The sequence below is a fragment of the Plecotus auritus genome (genome assembly GCF_963455305.1).
Source record: "Plecotus auritus genome assembly, chromosome: 8".
NCBI lineage: Eukaryota > Metazoa > Chordata > Mammalia > Chiroptera > Vespertilionidae > Plecotus > Plecotus auritus.
Window position 1 is genome coordinate 63,196,567 of NC_137782.1, and position 19,633 is coordinate 63,216,199.

The following is a 19,633-nucleotide window of genomic DNA, read 5'->3' on the forward strand; positions in this document are numbered from 1 at the left end:
CAACTTGGGGTATCTGTTGCCCCATGACAGGTTTTGCCTGGGCAGTAGCAAGGGCACAAGACACTTTCCAGAACCCAACAGAACTATGTTCTTCTCAATTTTTCTTGGACTCTCATACTCTACCAACCCAACATGGGGACTTTTCTAGACTTGGGGCAGGAAACCGGGCTTTAATTCATTATATAAGTGCTATGTTTGATGTTTCCTATGCCCTGAGTTTTGAAATGGAAAAACTCAGGTTTGAAAAAATATAAAACAATCAACCCACAGTAAAATTGGCTTTTTATCCTTCTGTGTGTAGCTCTATAAATTTTAATGCACATGTAGCTTTGTCACCACCATCATAACCAGGGAATTGAACAGTTCCATCACCCCCCAAACACCCTCATGCTGCCCTTTTCGAGTCACCCCGCCCCCATCCTCTGGTGAGCACTGGTCTGTCCTATGTCACTATCACTTTGTGAAAGACCCGGGTGCTGGAAACTCAAAAGCCTACTCTCTGCTTCTGAGGTTGGCCCTCCTTGAAGCCAAGGTGCTGCCTGTTCCATTGCCCCAAGCAGGGCAAGGGTCGTGGGACATCAGGAAATGTGTAAGGACACGCAGCTGACACTTCAAGTCAGTGCTTCCCAGGTTGGTGACGTCAACGCCTTCCCAGCGTGTTTCTCAGAAGCTGTAGGCGGTGCTCTCTCCTTCCTAGGTATCTGACTGTGATTGTGGTTGGAGCCTTTCTTGGTGGTGTTTTGTGAACTTAGAGGTTCATTTCTAAAGGGAAGAGTTAATCTTCTCAAGGGGCTCTGACCGACCCACGGTCTATTCTCCAAAACATGGGAGTATCAGGACGTTGGTTCTGTTCCTGGAGCAAGATCAGGTGGGGGCTGAGTTTGAGGGGGGCCGAGTTTGGGGGCCTTGGAAACCCCAGTGGTTTTCTTGGGGGACAGAGAGCAAAAATGGTTCACGGGGAGCTACATGCCCCAACTTCGATGAGAAAATATATTTTTGCTTATGGCAATTCCACTTAACTTGAAGATTAATCTTCCCTCTTACATTTACAACTATTAGCTGTAATTATTATTATTATTAATTATTATTATTATAATAAAAGCTTTTCATGGGACACTAGAGCTTTTCTAACAACTGTGGGGACACTGAGGCTTAGGAAGGACAGTCAGCTGCCCAGGTCACTTAGCCAGGAAGAAGTAAACTCAGACCGTCACCGGGGCTGTCTGGCTTTAGCATGTGTAACTTCAAGAGCAAGTTTGTGTCACAGAGTCTTCAGTTCAGAAAGTGCTGAGAAATCAGACAGCGCTGAGTTCCAAACCCGGCTCAGCCGATGACTGCAGGCAAGATGCTTCTCCTCTTCCAGCCTCGGTTTCCTTGCCTACAACAGGGAGGTGGCGGCACCTAGCTCCCGGGGCTGCGGATAGGGTGAAATGGGGAAACAAATGCAGTGCGCAGCCCAATAGCTGGCACAGAGTCAGACCTCTGCAACGGAAGGGCATGAAGTTACGGGGCACAGATAATTTGAGCATTTGGGGCTGAATTTCTGCTTAAATCACCCTCCACTCCAGATCCCAGTCTCATAACAAAGGTCCATTGTGCAACAAGCTCTTCTAAGAGAACACACAATGTGTCCACAGCTCTGGGAACCTTAAAATGAAAACAATGCAAGAAACGGGAGGAGGTCCCTTGAGGAAGAAGGTCCCCAGGCCACCCCTGGAGGGGTCAGGAGGAAGGCAGACTAAAGCCAAGTTGGCCAAGGGACCAGGCAACCTCATTGGAGGATGGGGCCCACCCCTCCCATGTTTGCTCTTTAATCATGAACAGGAAGAACCCCACAACCTTAAGGCCGTGAAGGGGATTCATCTGTGTGAACATGGGCGTTTAGGGTTGCAAATCCCCACTGAAGCATTTCGGATTAGGGAGTCTGAATTGAAAGATGGGGACATGAGTCTCTCTTGCCCTGTTCTCAACTCTGAGATGTTGACACTTCCTTATTTGAGCTTCTCAATTCAGCTGAACGCATATTTCATCACATTCCCGTGTGTGTGTGTGTGTGTGTGTGTGTGTGTGTGTGTGTGTGTGTGTGTTTGGGGGGCTGATGTTAGAAGGGAGGGAGGGAAGATTGGATGGGGAATTCACAGTGGTCAAGAGTATGGGCTCCAGAGTCTGGCTGCCTGAGTGCAGTCAACTTGGTCATTTCATCACTGTGTGACCTTGAGCAAGTGGCTTTCTCTCTCTGAGTCTCTATGTCCTTATGGGGTAAAATAAAAGAACTTCATGGGGTTGCTGTAAGAATTTGGTGAAATGCTGATGTGAGCCTCTGGCACCAGGCTTGGCACATGCCAAGAGTTTAATATGTGTGTGCTACTATTATTAATAGGTGTGTTATTTTGCCTTGATTTCTCAGTTGGCTTTCCCTACCCTCAGGTGGAGGAGGGTGGGAATTCATATTTAATAATTGAATAGACATTAAACAGATAAAAATGAATTAAATGACATTAAATAAGCATACCCTATGAAAGAATTAATAGTCACTAATAAAAAAATAATTAACAATGAATTAAATGACATTAAGTAAGCGTACCCTATGGACTTAGCATATGTTAAACATTCTGCAAGCAGCTTTTCACGTACTCTGACAAACATCCTGCATGGTCAATATTTTTATTTATAAATTTTTTGTTAAAGTATAACCTAAACAAGAAAAATGCACATCAGTGAATAGCTCAATGAATTATCACAAACTGAACACCCTCCCCATAATCAGCACCCCGATCCAGAAACAGGACTTGCCTCGCTTGAGCCCCTCCCAGTCGCTCAGCCACTCCTCAGGGGTAACCAGTATCTTGACCTTGAACAGCATAGATTAGTTTTGCTGTTTAGGCTTCACGTAAATGGGAGATGCAACATGAGCTCTTTTGTGTCTGGTTTCCTTAGGTGTGTGTGATGCATCTATGTGGCTGTGTGCATTTGCAGGTCATTACTGTAGAGCATTCTGCTGGGTGACTACCCCACAAGATCTCCTGTTTATGCATTCTTTTGATGGGCATTTAGGGGTTTTTTACTTTGGGGCCAATATGACCACTGCTGCTATGAGCAATCTTGCACACGTCTTATGGTGCCCACGCACACGTGTTTCTGTTGAGCATAGACCTAGAAGTGGGGAATTGTCATGTTGCACGTTAGGAGGTGCTGCCACCCAGTTTTATAAAGTGGTGGCACAACCTCCCTCCCATCAGCAGTGTGAAGGCTCCTATTGCTCCACACCCTGTAGGCTTTCTATTCCTAGTTTGCAAGTGAGGAAGACCAAGAGGTAAAGTGCCTTGTCCCAAACACAGCCAGTGAGTCCTAAGACCAGGACTTGCTCACTCATTTAACCCCAGATATTGGCTGAGCTTGCACTCTGTGTCAGCCCTCTGCTGGGAGCTGGGGCGGGGGTCACTGGTCACCCTGATGCACATGGTCCATACCCTCATGGAACTTCTCATTGGGCTGAATTAAATCTGAACTCAGATCTGTTCAATGCCAACAGATGTTTATGCTTTTCGACTCTGTCACTCTTTCTCTATACTCCCTTGGAGCTCAGCAAAGTGCTTGGCACACAGTAGGTGCTCAATAAATATGGGTTTAAATGAATGAGGGCATGAGGAATCTCAATAAGACCCTCCCTGCACTGAAGAGCACATCTGTGGATGGTCTTCTGGCTGCAAAATACAGGAAAAGAGTGTTATCTCTGGTATTTCTGGGCTGACGAGCAAACCCAGGCATAGTCTCAGGATAAGCCTTCATCAGGCCTTTACTTCTGGAACCCAAACTCAGGGCCCTGTCAGGGGATCTCTGCACCCTTCAGAGCTGCAATTTATTATGGGGGAGGACAGGATGTTCATGGAGTCTGTGTAAAGTTTTGGGGGCAGTGGAAGCCCCACTCTAAGGGAGACTTAAGGTTACAAGATGTGGAATCTCCTTCTGATCATCAATAGGCAGCTGGACACTCAAGCCTGGCCTGGGGAGGGTTGGCTGGACACACAGTGGTTGAGTTCATGAACAGCAGGCTATTCTGTAAGGAGAAGAGTTGGTTTCAGTCACCAGCTTGTCCGCTCCTCCAACCTCCAGTGCACAGTGAAGAAAACTCATCCACCCATGCCAGCCAGGGCCTGTGGCCAGGGGCAATTTAGAGAGGTGACTTGTCTAAGGTCATACAACTCTTTCCAAATGATATCTGATTATTTGCTCTTGTTGTCATTCATTCACTAGACTGAGCTCCGTGAGGGCGGGGACTGTATCTGTTTATCTGCAACTGGAGTGGGTGGTCTCAGGTTTGGGGTGGGGCCAGTGCTCCCTAAAGGATTGAGTGGAAGAGCTACAGTCTCTGGTAATGTGGAGGTTTGGGTGACTTAGTGGGGCCCAGCCTGCTTGTAGGAGTGCCCTCTGCTGTCCCAGCTGTCTTGGGGGCAGTAATGTGGTCTCCTCTAAGTGTTCTCAGAGCGTGTGCAGACACTGATCCCTCAACAGGCCTCACTGGGGGCCCCAATGGGGCAGCTCTTCCAGCCATTTTTCCATCCTGCGTCCTCCCTGGATGAATGCAGACACTCACCCATGAGGCTTTTCAGCAGTTTCACATCCAGCTGCCTGAGGATTTCACCAATTAGAGGGCATACCTACACCACCAGTACAGAGAGAAGGGTCAGATCTGGGAGTGGGAAAAGAAAACTACAGGGCTTGTGGTGGAAATTTAGACTCTATGGGATTTCCTTCCACATGGAATCATGGCAAGAGTGGCTTAGCTTCCTTGTATTGAGTGCCAACTGCATGCTAGGCGCCATACACAACACTTCCATGTTTTATCCCCCTGAATCCTCATGACATCTTTGTGAAATAGGGACTGTGATGGTTCCCAGGCTACAGATGGGAAACTGAGGCTCAGGGAGTCTAAGTCACTTGCCCAAGGATACACAGCCAGTAGATGGCAAAATTGAACATTTTAATTGAGATCTTTCAGATTTTAAATCCCATGATTTGGAACTCTTTGCTAAACTGCCAATATATATGCCCAGACCCTTGGACTGAAGGATGCCCAAGGCAAAAATATTTTTCTCAAACTTACCTGATCTTCTATTAGATGTGGGATAACTTTTTCCAGGTTTTGTCTAAAATTGTGGACAAAATGTTTTATCTTTGGTGAGAGATCTCTAGAAAGAGAGGTAGATGTACAGAATAGATAAATATAGGCAAAATAATACTAGGTGCAATATACTGAGTATACCTTATACCGTTATGTAATCTGTAGCTAGCCCTACAAGAAGCATCATTGTCAGCAGCAAAGGGGCAATTTAGAGAGGTGACTTGTCTAAGGTCACACAACTAGTAAGTGTAGGTTAGATTAGATTTGGGTCAGTAGAGCTCCAGAGTCCACAGTCTTTTCCCTGCCCTGTCCTCTCTGTGAATGTCTGGTATGATCTAGGAACTCAGTGAATGTCTGATGAATAAATGAATGGACATCCACTGAGAACTTTGTTGCTTTTAGCATTCTGGACCCACATAGAGAAATCAGAGGGAAATCTTGCCCTCGAGGGACTCATAGTCTGTTGAGGTTGACAGACTTGGCCAGCCAGTGTACAGATCTTCCTTTAGCTTAGTTTTTTTATGTCTTGTTCACTACTGTATCACTAGCATGAAGCATGCTGTGCCTGGCAAATAGTAAGTTCTCAGTAAATATCTGTTGAATGAATGTGTGGTGAAGAGGAGCTTTAGAGAAGGAAGGGCATCCCAGCAAAAGGATCCGCATGTGTAAAAGCATGGTGGTGTGAAAATATATGGTGTGTTGACAGCGGGGTGGGTCCTTGAGAGAGACTGTGGGGTAAAGGGCTGCAGGGTGGGTCAGGGGAGAGGACAAGTAGGACCTTGAGTGAAATCTGGGCGTTTGCTCTTCATACAGAGGCCATTGGAGAACCACTGGAAGGTTTGAGGCAGGGGCTGGGGGACATGACTAGATTCTTGTGCTAGAAAGGTACTTCTGCTGCAGGGGAGGATGGAGTGAAGGAGGTGAGGTGCAGTCAAGGAAAGTCAGAGGAGGCTCCTTCAGTGGTCCAGGAAGTGGACTATGAGCTGGCACAGTGAAGGATGGAGAGAAGGATGGAGAGTAGGGAGCAAGTGGGAGCTGCCAGGAAGTCACTGATGGGAGCTGGTGAAGATAGGTGGCAGGGAGTGAGGAGGAAGAAGAGTCTATTTTTTTTTTCTGGGAAGGTGGCAGGGCCATCACTGGGAGGGGACACAGGAGAAGGAACAGATCCTGGGGGAAGGGTGAGATCTGTTTGGGGTCCGTCCAGGAGGTGGTGGAGACATGTCAGGAAGCTAGGGCCAGCTAGGGCCAGTCAGGAAGGGGACCAGTCCTGGGGAGGGGCAGCTAGGACCTTACTCAGTTAGAACTGTTGTATGGACGCTGCTGGGCTCCACGCGGCAATTGCCTATCACTAGATCCCTCCTGCCAAACTCATCCTTCTCCAGCCAGAACTCCACAGAGAGGTTCATGCGTGCATGTGTTGTTGCAGTCTTGTTTTTGTAGGGCCGCCTGAGGATGAGAGAACGGAGGAAGAGGGCAAATGGCAGGAGACAGAGAAAAGGCAGGAGGTGGAAGCAGCCAACACAAAGAGTGACTCTCCATGTGGATGGCACTGTCTACACTCTGAGTCCTTTTCTTTCCTTTTTTTTTAAAAATTATGTTCAATTTCTCTTGAACCCTAAGTATTCTTTTTTTTCCAAATATATTTTATTGATTTTTTTACAGAGAGGAAGGAAGAGGGATAGAGAATTAGAAACGTCCATGAGAGAGAAACATCAATCAGCTGCCTCCTGCACACACCCTACTGGGGATGTGCCCGCAACCAAGGTACATGCCCTTGACTGGAATCAAACCTGGGACCCTTGAATCTGCAGGCCAGCGCTCTATTCACTGAGCCAAACCGGTCAGGGCCCAAGTCCTTTTCAACAAACCAGCACAGTGGGGCTCCACGTTGCCAGCATGTGAAATCCTGTACTCAGTGATTAAGGAGGACACTGCTATTAGCCAGAGTGGCTTCTGAAAATCCTCTTAATAGAGCAGATTAGGGGCCTTTGGAAATTCAAAGGTTGAAAGTTTATCTTAATCCTTATATTTTTACTGTTGAGCTGCGGCCTCCCTTTCCTTGAGGCAGTAGATGTTAAAGGATAGTTTGAACAGGAGAAGAGAAAGGTGATGAGATACGGTGCTTCTCATTTTTAAGTCAGTAGTGAACTCACAGAGATTTAAATGAGCAAATGATCTGCTTCCACCGACCAGTGATTGCCATCCACATTTCAGCTGAAGGAACCAAGGCTCAGAGACGTGAAGTGACTTGCCCAAGGTCACACCATGAGTGAATTTGGAAACCAAGATTTGAAACCAGGTTGGGGCCAGAAAGATCTGGGTTCCACAGGTTACCAAATTCCCTCCCCCTCCCCGCCCCCACCTCCATCCCCGCCCCCAGCTCCCAGGTTTCTGGTGAGGAGGAGGAGCACCTCTTACACCTGCTTCTGTATGACTTACACTCTCAAGTCAATGTCAAATTCAAGTGAGATGTTTGCTGAGAACCATTCCTTAGGGACAGACATCTGGATCCTGCCATAGTCCAGCTGAATGTTGGTGATGTTTGCGCTACACAAGCAAAGAACAGAGATCCTGTGAGGGTGAGGGACCTCAGACATCAAGGCCCTGGGCTGACAAACAAGGCTGATTGTCTATAAAAAGGACCTGGCAGTGCATTTGGAGTCAGAGCCTTTTACAGATGCTCCGAGGGCAAGAGCCACCTACAGGAGCCCTAGGCTGCAAGCTGTCCCAGCGTGCCCTCGCAGTTCCATGCTGTCATAGTGATTTGTGTAGCTCATAGCCAACTGCAGACCCAGACCCTAGGCCTGTTCTCACACCAAGCCTCCCTGCTCAGTAGACAGCCCCACAACCTTCCCAGGTTGCCCAGGCCCAAACCCCAGGAACTGTCTTTGATTCTCTCCATCCCTCATTTGCCCGTTCACACCATTAGCAAGTCATGTTGTTGTTTCTGTTTGCAAAATACATCCTGAGTTTGGCCACTTCCCACCACCTCTGTCGATTTTACCTGGCACAGGTCACCATCTCTTCCTGTCTGGAGATACTCTAGTTTCTCTGGGCTCATGGTCATGATCTTGGCCTCTCTGTGACCGTTCTCCATGTGGCAGCCAAAGGGGCCTAACTCCCCTTTCACTCTACATTCTCCACTGGTTTCTTGCTGCTCTTGGAATAAAACCCAAACTCCACACCATAGCCCCTTAGACCTTCAGTGCCTGGCCTCACCTGCCATCTTGCTCACCCAGCCACATGGGACTTATGCTTTTTATTAAAACATCAATTTCTTTCCTACCTTAGAGTCTTTCTACTTCCTGCTACCCATGTCCCTCATGTCACTTGCTTCTTCATTCAGGTTTCTACCTAAGGGTTATCTCTTTTATCTTTTTAAATTGATTTCAGAGAGGAAGGAAGGGGGAGGGACGGAGGGAGCGGGGAGGGAGGGAGAGAGAGGAGAGAGAAAGAGAGAGAGAAACATCAGTGATGAGATGGAATCATTGATCAGCTGCCTCCTGCATGCCCCATATTGGAGATGGAGCCCACAACCTCGACATGAGCCCTGACTGGGAATCAAACTATTACTTCCTGGTTCATAGATCGATGCTCAACCACTGAGCAACACCAGCTGGGCAGGGTTACCTCTATAGATAGGTCCTCCTGATCAACACCCTCACTCTCACCCTTCACCTTGATAAATTTGTCTTCTCAACATCTTCTTTCACCTGAAATTAGTTATTTACTTTTGTGGCTTATCTTACTAACTAGGATTTAGATCCCAAAAGGCAGTGACAATATGTCTGGTTTATACATGTATTCTCAGTACCAGCCTAGGTCCTGGAACATAGTAGGTATTCAATGAATATTTGTAACAATTGTTTAAGGAATGGATGAAGGGAGGTGATCATGGCTGTGCCCATCAACAAAAACCCTGCTGGGGAGTATTGGTGCTCATTAAAATGGAGAGAATGAGGGATTCCAGTCAGAGAGAAGGGAGCTCCAGGCACAGCAGGTGTATTTGAACATCATTGAGACTGGGAAGCTGGGGAGGCCTGCATCCATCAAGAGAAAGGCATGAAAATGGAGGTGAGCAAGACAGGCCCAGATGTGTGAGTTTAACTGTAGCTACTGATGGCTAGGCATCCACCATGTGCAGCAGAGAAAACTCCCAGCGGCAGGGACAATTATTCTGCCCATTTAATTAATGAGGACTCAAGGCTGAAGCTTAGAGACCTCAAATGCCTTGCCCAGAGTCACACAGCTATCAAGCAATAGAATGGGGTTCAAATGTCTGACTCTCATCCTCGGTTCCTTTGGCACCCCAGATGTTTATCCAGGCAGTGCTCTGGGTACCCGGGTTATAGATGAGGTCAGAGTGGTCCAGTAATTTCCCCAAGGTTGGTGGCAGAGCCAGGGTTTAAATGAGAAAATGTTTACTCCCAAGCCTTCGCTTTTAATTACCCTGCTATGCTGCCTTCCCAAATACCCCAACTCCACCCTGCTCATCCTTCCTCTGGGCCTTACACCTCCTCCTCTTCCCTCTTCCCAGTCCTTGCACTTTCATTCTCTAGCCCTGCCTTCTGACCCATAGCTCTATAAAGAGTCCCAGGGCCAGGGATGGAGTTCAGGGTCTCACCTGCCTTCTTGCTGCTGCTGGAGGCTCATGCTACCACCGATTAGCCAGGCCACCATCCCTGCAGCCACCTGCTTTGAGTTATTCAGACTGTCCAGGAGGCAGATGTTCTGAATTCGGCCCTCTGCATTGTGCTTCATGAGGCCCTGGGTAATAACTGGAAATGGATAAGGGATCGGTGACATTGCACAATGTCAGGGAAAAGGTGGGGGATTAAGGGATCTTTTAAATTATGATTAAATACTGCCACATTACCTTTCCAAGCTAACATTTTTAAAAATAATATGTTAACTTAAAATTGTGTATTCTGCCTTTTCATAGTTTAACATTGGGCACATAGATAAAGAATACTTTACTTATTTGACAATTTCTCTGTTATTAAATTTTAAGTGGCTTCTAGTTTTCCACCAATAAGGAAAAGTGCTGTGTTTAAATTATCTGGGAATATGGGTTTTCAATGTTTTAAATGATGATTTCTTAGCATGGTTTATCATTTGAGCACACTTCTGAATTCTTTTCCAATTTTACTGTAGTATTAACAATTATATTTTAATTTGTCCCATTCATTAAACTTAACAGGTAGACCTAGGGAGGTTGAATTTTTTTTCTATATGTGTTTTCTAGACTATCTTCTTTTGAACATTATGCCTATGGGGCTTTTTACCCATTTATTAATAATATGAAATCTTTAATAAAATCTTTAATAATAAATCTTGCTTTCAGAGGAAAGGCAAGGGATAGAGAGATAGAAACATCAATGATGAGAGAGAATCATCAGTTGGTTGCCTCTTGCACACCCCACACTGGGGATGGAGCCCACAACCTGGGCATGTGCCCTGACCGGGAATCGAACCATGTCTTCCTGGTTCATAGGCCAACACTCAACCACTTAGCCACGCTGGCCAGGCTTTAATCAAACTAACTTAAATATATATATATGGGCAAATAGAGAATAAATGTAAATCTTCTCACACCATGCCCAGAATAACTGAGTGGAGCTCCCAGCAGGAAAGAATGAATTCCAAAAGGGAAGGGGATTTTAAAAGCTATGGACATGTTTAAGTTCTTCCTCTCTTGGCTCAGGATGGGGTCCAGCTCTGACAAACCCCAGAGCTCACCATAGGACACATTTATTTCACTGACTTGACCCTCTTATAATCAGGACCCGTACTATGGGTTACTGCAGAGCTGCAGAAACCATTGTTATACCTCACCCTCCTTCCTCCAGGGCCAGCTCCCAAACCCCTTTTCAGCTCCCCATGTTTCTGCTGCCTATAGACAAAAGTTGTATCTGGAGTCACAGATCTGGGCTCAAATCTTAGCTCTGTTAGCTCCCTGATTCTGGATTTCCTCATCTGTATAATAGGAGCAGTAATAATACCCATCTCATGGAATTTTTTAAAAAAATATTTTTATTGATTTCAGAGAGGGAGAGGAAGAGGGAGAGGGAGAGGGAGAGGGAAAAGGAGAGGGAGGGGGGAGAGGGAGAGAAAAAGAGAGGGAGAGAGGGGGGAGGGAGGGAGGGGGAGAGAGAGAGAGAGAGAGAGAGAGAGAGAGAGAGAGAGAGAGAAACATCAATGATGAGAAAGAATCCTTGATTGGCTGCCTCCTGCACCTGGCCTACTGGGGATCAAGCCCTCAACCTGGTCATGTGCCCTGACTGGGGAATCGAACTGTGAGATCCTGGTTCACTTATCAAAGCTCAACCACTGAGCCACACCAGCCGGGCTCACAGAATTTTTGTGAAGAATATGAGAATATCCATCCAAAGAATATTTGTTGAGCATATACTGAGTGTCAGGCCCAGTGCTGGGCATTAAAGACATAAACCAATTTTCTGCCCAGTAGGAGAGACATACATTAACCAAATAGTTTCAAAGATAGAGTGAAACCTAAGTATGCCTAAAACTCTTAGTAATTCTCGGTTAATGATGATAATAGCTTTTGAGAATTTGTGAGCAGCAGACTCTAGACTGGACTGTAGTCAACAGTCCAGTATCCATCCATCTATCCATCCATCCATCCATCCATCCATCCATCCATCCATCCTCCATCTATCTGTCTATCCAAACTCCATCCATTCATCTAACCATCCATCCACCCTCCTATCCACTCATCCTCTCACACTTCCTTCCATTCAACCATCATATCATTTCCATCCAAACTCTGTTTTGATTGAGGCACAATCTCCAATTCCTGGTCCAGATGAGGCTGTTGATAATCTGAGCCATCATTGCATGGTGACTCTCTCAGTTTCAAAGTTGGCACATGATCCAAGTTGGTCCTATAAGCCTAAATAGAAGATCTATGTTCCATGTTTGAGGGGAAGGTTTCTTTCCTTTTCTTCTAGGGGAAAATAGCAAGACAGCCTGTAGCTCTAAAGGCCACTGGCCACCATTTCCTACCATGCTGGAAACCATGATGATGGCAGAGCTAAAATAAATGAACAAAATCCAGTTCTGAATGGCAGCTTTGAGGTGCTGATTGAAACAAACCTGGAGCTTGCCCTACCTATGACTTTCGTTTATGTGAAATAACTTTTTTATTGTTTAAATCAGGTTGAGTTAGGTTTTCTGTTATATGTAGCTAAGCACTGATACGTGAGAGGTGGTTGTAGCGATAACACAGTCACAGTTAGAAAAGCACTTTGCATATATTTTCCTTCATTTAAGTCTCAAAAGCAGCTCCATGTAATAGCATTCTATTTGCTCTCTGCATCCACTGTACAGATTATACCTGGGCCATAACTACACATGCATATATTTGATAAACTAAATGAAATGGATACATTTGGAGCAAACCATAAAATGCCAAGTTGTGATGAAGGAAAACAGGAAACACCGATAATCTAAAACTATTATACTAAGCAAAATAAGCCAGTCAGAGAATGATGAGTATCACATGATATCACTTATATGTGGAATCTAATGAATAAAATAAACTGAACAAAAATGATCCAGATGCATTGAAGCATGCAACAGATTGACGTATTTTGGGGCGGGGGGGGGGGGGAAGGGGGAGCGGGAAGAGATTAACCAATGAACTTATATGTATATATACATAGCACATGGACAGACAATAGTGTGGGGAAGGCCTGGGGAGGGGGTGGGAGCAGGGTGGAGGGCGTAATGGGGGAAGGGGGACATCTTTCAACAATAAAGATAGTCCTAGCTGGTTTGGCTCAGTGGATATCCACTGCGGATTTAAGGCTCCCAGGTTGGATTCTGGTCAAGGGCATATGCCCAGGTTGCGGGCTCCATCCCCAGTAGGGGGAGTGCAGGAGGCAGCCAATCTATGATTCTCTCTCATTTTTGATGTTTCTATCTCTCTCTCCCTCTTAGTTTCTCTCTGAAACAAATAAAAATATATTTAAAAAAGAAAAAGATAAATTTTAAAAACCTCAATAACAAGAGGCAAACAACCTATTTTTTAAAATGTGCAAAGATTTAGACAGATGCTTCAATAAAGATGGTAGATGAATGTCAAATAAGCATGTTAAAAGATATTAAATATAATAGTCATTAGAGTGATGCAAATTAAGATACTACTTACTACACACTCACCAGAAAAAAAAGAAAAGAAATAGAAATAGTAATTGACTATCCCATTTCCCAAACAACTATTTTTTCAAATGAACAATTTATTTTATTTACTTTATTTTATTATTTTTAATTCCCCCTGAGGATGGAACCTGCAACCTGGGTGTGTGCCCTGACTGAGAATTGAACCGGCAACCTTTCAGTGCACTGGACATTGTTCAACCAACTGAGCCACACCGACCAGGGCCCCAAAACTTTTGATATAGATGGTTTTATGGAAGAGTGCTAACAAGCTTTTATAAAGAGGTCATTGTGAAAGAAAATAGAAAAAGAAGATGCCAACTTCATTTTATGAAGCTATTACTTTTCTAGCCTCATGGACAGTACAAGGACAGACAGACACACATCAATTTTATGTTTGAAAAATTTGCTAAAATCCTAAATTATTAGCCAACAAATATAACTTCTTATAGTACATTATTAAAATGTCATATTACATTATAAAATATCATATTTTAGTCTGACATATACATACATTATATTACATTATAAAAATAGTATAATATATCATGACTAGAGGCCCACTGCACAAAGATTTGTGCAAGAATGAGCCTTCTTTCCCCTGGCTGCCGGCACTGCCTTTGCTCTGGCCTGGAGCCGCCTTTTCGTTCCTGCCCGGAGCCGCCTTTCTGCCTTCCCACACTGCCCAGAGGCCCGGAACGTCCCGCCCCGCCCCTGGCCACTCAGCGCCTGTGCATGCAAATTAACTCGCCATCTTTGTTGGGTTAATTTGCATACTCACTCCTGATTGGCTGGTGGGTGTCGTGAAGGTACAGTCTATTTGCATCTTACTCTTTTATTAGTGTAGATAGTACATCATAAAATACACATTATTAAAATACCATATTTATTCAAGAAATGCTAGGATAGGTTTAACATTAGAAAATCTAGTAATACAACTTGACAAGAGAAAAAAATAGATTATTTTTAGATGCAAACATTTGTTAAAGGCCAATACTGACTTATTATTAAGAAAAATTCAGAAAGCTAGGAATATAAGGGGACTTCCTTAACATGATTAAAAGTGTATTCTAAAAACCTATAGAAAATATCATATTTAGTGAAGAATTCTAGATACATTCCCTTTCCTATCAGAGGACTTAGCTATACTGCAAGATTTTAAAAAGACACAAGATATCTATAGGGTTCAGAAGAGAAGAGATAAAACTGTCACTACTTGCAGATGATATAATCCTCTAGATAGATAAAAAATCCAAAAGAATACATAAGGCAAACCATTAGAACTAATAAGAGGTCTAACTAATTAGATTAATTTTTAAAAATCAATAACATTTCTTTCATCTGTACTAGCAATACCAACTAATAAGAATATAACAGAAAATTAGGTAATACAGGTTGGGGCAAAAATAGGCTTACCATACTGTTGCTCATATGGAAAATAATATAATAATTTGACCGGTCAACTGGTCAATTGGTTGCTATGATGCACACTGAACACCAGGGGGCAGACGTTCAACTCAGGAGCGTCCCATAGTCAACCTCCTGTGGTTCCTCCCCCTGGCCAGCTGGCCAATCTCCTGCATCCTCTCCCACCCCCCCCACCCCCTCCCCCTGCCCCAGCCAGCCAACCTCCCATGGCCCTGATTGGCCCCCATCGCTGGCAAGGTCAAAGGACCCCACCTGTGCACAAATTTGTGCACCTGGTCTCTAGTTAATAAATAATAATACAAGAGCCCTGGCCAGTGTGGCTCATTCGGTTGGAGTGTTGTCCTGTACACACAAAGATTGAGGTTTTGATTCCTGGTCAAGGCACATACCTAGGTTGTCAGTTCAATTCTCGGTTGGGGTCGGGGTATATGGGAGGCAACCAACCAATGTTTCCCTCTTACATTGATTTTTTTTCTCTCTCTCTCCCCCTCTCTCTTCCTCTCTCTCTAAAATCAGTGAGAATTAAAACAATACAAAAATAAACTGTTTCACATACTCACAACTGTAAACCTACTTTTGCCCCACCCTGTATTTACCGTAGCAAGAAAAACCCAAAACACTTCTCTAGGAATCAATTTAACAAAGCTTTAGATGTTTATAGGACTTTAAAGTTCTATTAGTGATGCAAAATAAAATCTGAATAAATGGAAATATATGCTAAGTTTGTGATTGGGTGACCTACCATTGTAAAAATACCAATTCTCTCTAAATTGACAAAAAATTCAATGTAACCCCAAACAAATTTTCAGATGATTTTTTAAAAGGAACTCAACACAGTCTAAAATTCATTTGGAAGAATAAAGGCCTATTAAATAAAATAGCATTCTACCGAGATGTAGTATTTCAAATTACTGGTACAGAAACAGTTACACAGGCACAGAATACAGAACTTAAAAGGAATTCTAGTCTTTGGAAACTTGATCATTTAGTAGATGGGGTGAGAAAATGGACTCATTATATGGAGAGAAGTGAGGCTGAACTCTAACTTACATACATGCATGTTCATAAAGATGACCTCCAGGTGGAGTAAAATCCTACCTGTGAAAGGCAAAAGTATAAAGCTATTGAGGAAAAAAAAGCAAAGTCTGGGGTAAAGAGAAGAGCTTAAGACTCATCAAACACAAACCAAAAGATGAACTTTAGTGAGTTTGAAAATATTCCTATTCATTGAAGGACCTCTCAACAACATTGATAGATGACAGTTTGGGAGAAATGATAGCAATGGTTAGACCTGACAAGAATAATAATGTCAATAATAAATTAACATCTCAATTAACGAGGATAAATTAAAAAATCCAGGAAAGCAAGTAATAAAATGAACAAGAGAAAGAAGCAGGAAATTTTAAAAGGACAAAATGGTTAACAAAATTATAATGAGATGCTCAAACTTCCCACTAATTAGATGAAGTCAAGCTAAAACAATGTGCTATTACTCAACTACCTATCAGACTGGCAAATATTAGAAAGACAGTGTTATGCTCTGAATTATAATCTCCTCCTCCCTGCTGCCCCCACAATTAACATACTGAAGCCTTAACCTCCAATGTGATTGTATTTGGAGATAAGACCTTGAAGGATAGTGGAATTAAGATTAAATTCAGTCATAAGGGTGGGGCCCTAATCCAATAGGACTAGTGTCCTTACAAGAAGAGAAAGAGACACCAGTGCATTCTCTCTCTGTGCACACACAGAGGAAAGGCCATGTGAGGACACAGCAAGAAGGTGGCCATCTGCAAGCCAGAAAGAAAGGTTTCATCAGAAACCAACCCTGTGGGCACCTTGATCTTGGACTTTCAGTCTCCATAACTGTGAGAAAGTGTCTGTTGTTTAAGCCACTTGGTCTGTGGTATCTTGCTATGGCAGCCCAAGTAGACTGGCACAGATGCATACTCTCCAGTGAAATCTGGCAATCTTTAGTTAAATTGAGTTTGCATCTGCCCTAGAGCCCAGCTATTTGTCTTTGGGTATATCTCAGAGACATTCTCCCAGGGACACATGGAAGGATGTTCATCTCAGAGTAGTTTATAATGGTGGGGAGTTAGAGACAACTCATGTGTCCATCCCTAGGGAAATGGCCAAGTGGTGGTGAAGTGGATGAATCTCTGCACCAGTCTGAAGTCACAGATGTCAACAGTGTTCGGTGAAACTAGTCAGAAGCAATGAGATCTATTGGGCAATATCATTATGTCAAGTAAAAACACTGCATGCTTTACAAAGATCTGGGCATATTTAAACACATACACACTGCAGTGCCTGCCAAGAAAGAGGAAATGGGAGTGAGAATAAGAGGTAAAAAGGAAAGGAACATAAAATCAAATAAAAGAGGGGCCTTGCCATGACTCATGATAATGACAATGTGCTATGAATTAGTGTATGATCAAGTCAACCTCAATTGTCTGTACTTGAGGTCTAAGAAAAAAGGAAGAAAAGAGGGTAAGTGACTGACCCAAGGCCATACAGCAAGTCAGTGGCGAGGCCCAGATGGTGCCTTTCCCACCCACCCTGTGACAACAGGCAGAGCATGGGCTTAGCTTACTTCTCACCAGGGTGGATTTGCTATTTGCGTGGGCCTTGGCCAGGCCAGGCCAGGGCTGCTTGTGCAATGCTGAGGGCAAAGACAGCAAACTGAGGAGGACCAGGAGCTTCCAAAGTAGATGCATCTTGGGTTCTGGGACCTGTAGATGTCAAGAAGAGTCAGATGGCTGAGGGGGTGGCCGTTGGGATAGATGGACTCAAGGTTTTCTGCGAGAAGATTACATCAGAGTTAGCCCCCAGAATGCTGTGGGGGAGATGTTGTGATGAGCTCTGGCAGCTGGTCACATGGTGAAGGCAGCAGGTAGAGCCTGGGGGGAGCCCAGGGCTCTAGCAGGGCCCTTGTTGCTTGGAAACTCCCACTAGAGCCCTCTGTTGGGTCATCCAGCAGGAGTTCTCTCCCAGATCCTGCACAGGCTGGATGTTGGTGACTTTTCAGTGAAAAAGTAAATGAATGAATGAATGAATAGGCAAGGATGGCTAATATCAGGCTTTCTAATTGGACTCAGACTTTCTTAAGGGAAAGATCATACTCAATGTCTACCATGATGCTTGTTTGCCAGAAACTAAGTGCTGCTGAAATGTTTGTTGAGTGACTAAGTGACAATACATGTATGAGTAAGGATGGTTGATCTCTGAATCCCTCACCAGATTATCATTTTCTTGAGGGCAGGTGTGAGTCTAATTAATCCTCACGTGTCCAGTGCCTCCCATGTTTACCACATGGTAGTTACTAATGAATTCTCATGAAAGGAAATGAATGCATGAATGAATGAATGACTGCTGGTTTGTGAATAAAATTTACAGGATAGGGACAGAAAGTCTTGAAGACAAAGGATTAGGTTTACCTTATTGCAATGGGGTTGGGAGTCAGAACAAATTTAGTTCAAATCCCCCTGTCCTCACCATCTCAAGAAATGGCACCACAATCCACCAGTTGCTCCAGCCCCAGCCCTTGGAGTCCCCTTGACTTCTCTTCCCTCATCTCCCATGACCCATAAGTTAGGAAATCCTGCCAACACTTTCAGAATCTGACCACATCTAACAACTCAGCCACCATCCTGGCCTGAACTATTGCAGGGGCATCCTGTGTGGTCTCACAGCTTCTTTCCTTGCCCACCTACAATCTCTTCCACACAGCAGCCTGGGCAATCATTTAAAGACATAAGTCAGACCATAGATTCTTCTGCTCAAAACCCTCCAAACTTTCTCATTGCAAACAGAGTGAAAGCCAAAATTCATGCTATTCCTCTGGGCCCTGCAGGGTCCCCTGTTATTCTCCCTGACCTCACCTGCCACCACTCTGTCCCTCCTCCACTCCCCTGCACCACACAGTTTGGATCCCACAAACTGTGAGCTCTAAGACAACAGTACTTTTCCCTCCCCCAGGCTGTGGAAGATGTGCGAAGTCTTTTGCAAATTTCACAGCAGGCTGGAGGCCATCTTGGGCACTTGGCTTCTGGTTTGGTAAGAGATCATAACGACCCAGCATCACAAAGCAGAATACAGAAAGATGGATTTGGAACCAAGAGACAAAAGCTTAATAGTGAACACATTTTATTTAAAGGAGTAAGTTACATAGGCATTAAAAAACACAGAAGATGCAATACAAGAATCAAGGTAGTGATGAGGAAGAAAAAGAGGAGGATGAGCAGGTGGAGAGTAGGTTGGAGTAGTCACACAAAGTGTTAATTGCTAATGACTTGAGGAACATGAATGCTGATAATGGTTCACTCGTGTTGACCATGAAGGAGGTCATAGTTATTTTGAGGAGTTGGGGGATGGAGCCAGATTATCTAAAACTGAGCAGTAGATGAAAGTAAAAAAGTAGAGACAGTGAATAACAATATCTTTTGAGAAGTTTGGTGGTAAAGGGAAGAAAAATGGGGTTACCAGGGTCAAGATAAGTTTTCTCCCATAAACCGTAATTTTGTAGACTGTTCTTGCCTGAAAGTGCTTAGTTGAGGAGACCAGCATTCTCACTTCACAGCTGAGCTACCTCAGGTCACAGAAACACTTCAGAAAACATCATATACAAGACAGGAAGCCTTGTTCTTTAGCTGTTGGAAAACTCTAGACCAGAGTGTTCAGGTATCTTTGAGATAAAGGCTAAATTAACCCAGTCATCTTCCTCCACCTTTCAAATTTTGTCATTCTTACTATACTCACCACTGGCTGTAGCTATTGTTGCCTCTGCCCACAGGGCGGTATGGAAGCAGGACAGCCCACAGTTCAGAGATTCAAAAATTTTATTGTGGGAAGATTATGTGGAATTATCACACGGATTCTGGTAATTTACAGGAAAACAGC

At 44.2% G+C, this 19,633-nt stretch overlaps 1 protein-coding gene across 1 annotated transcript; it reads right to left on the reverse strand.

The window, feature by feature from the left end:
- Window positions 1–4,505: 4,505 nt before the first annotated feature.
- Window positions 4,506–17,451, reverse strand: BPIFA3 (BPI fold containing family A member 3; the record flags this gene model as incomplete). Its single annotated transcript, XM_080684896.1, has 6 exons — window positions 4,506–4,658; window positions 5,105–5,189; window positions 6,416–6,568; window positions 7,562–7,669; window positions 9,747–9,900; window positions 17,328–17,451. 6 exons carry the CDS (start codon window positions 17,449–17,451, stop codon window positions 4,506–4,508), a joined length of 777 nt encoding a protein of 258 aa, XP_080541022.1.
- Window positions 17,452–19,633: the final 2,182 nt, after the last annotated feature.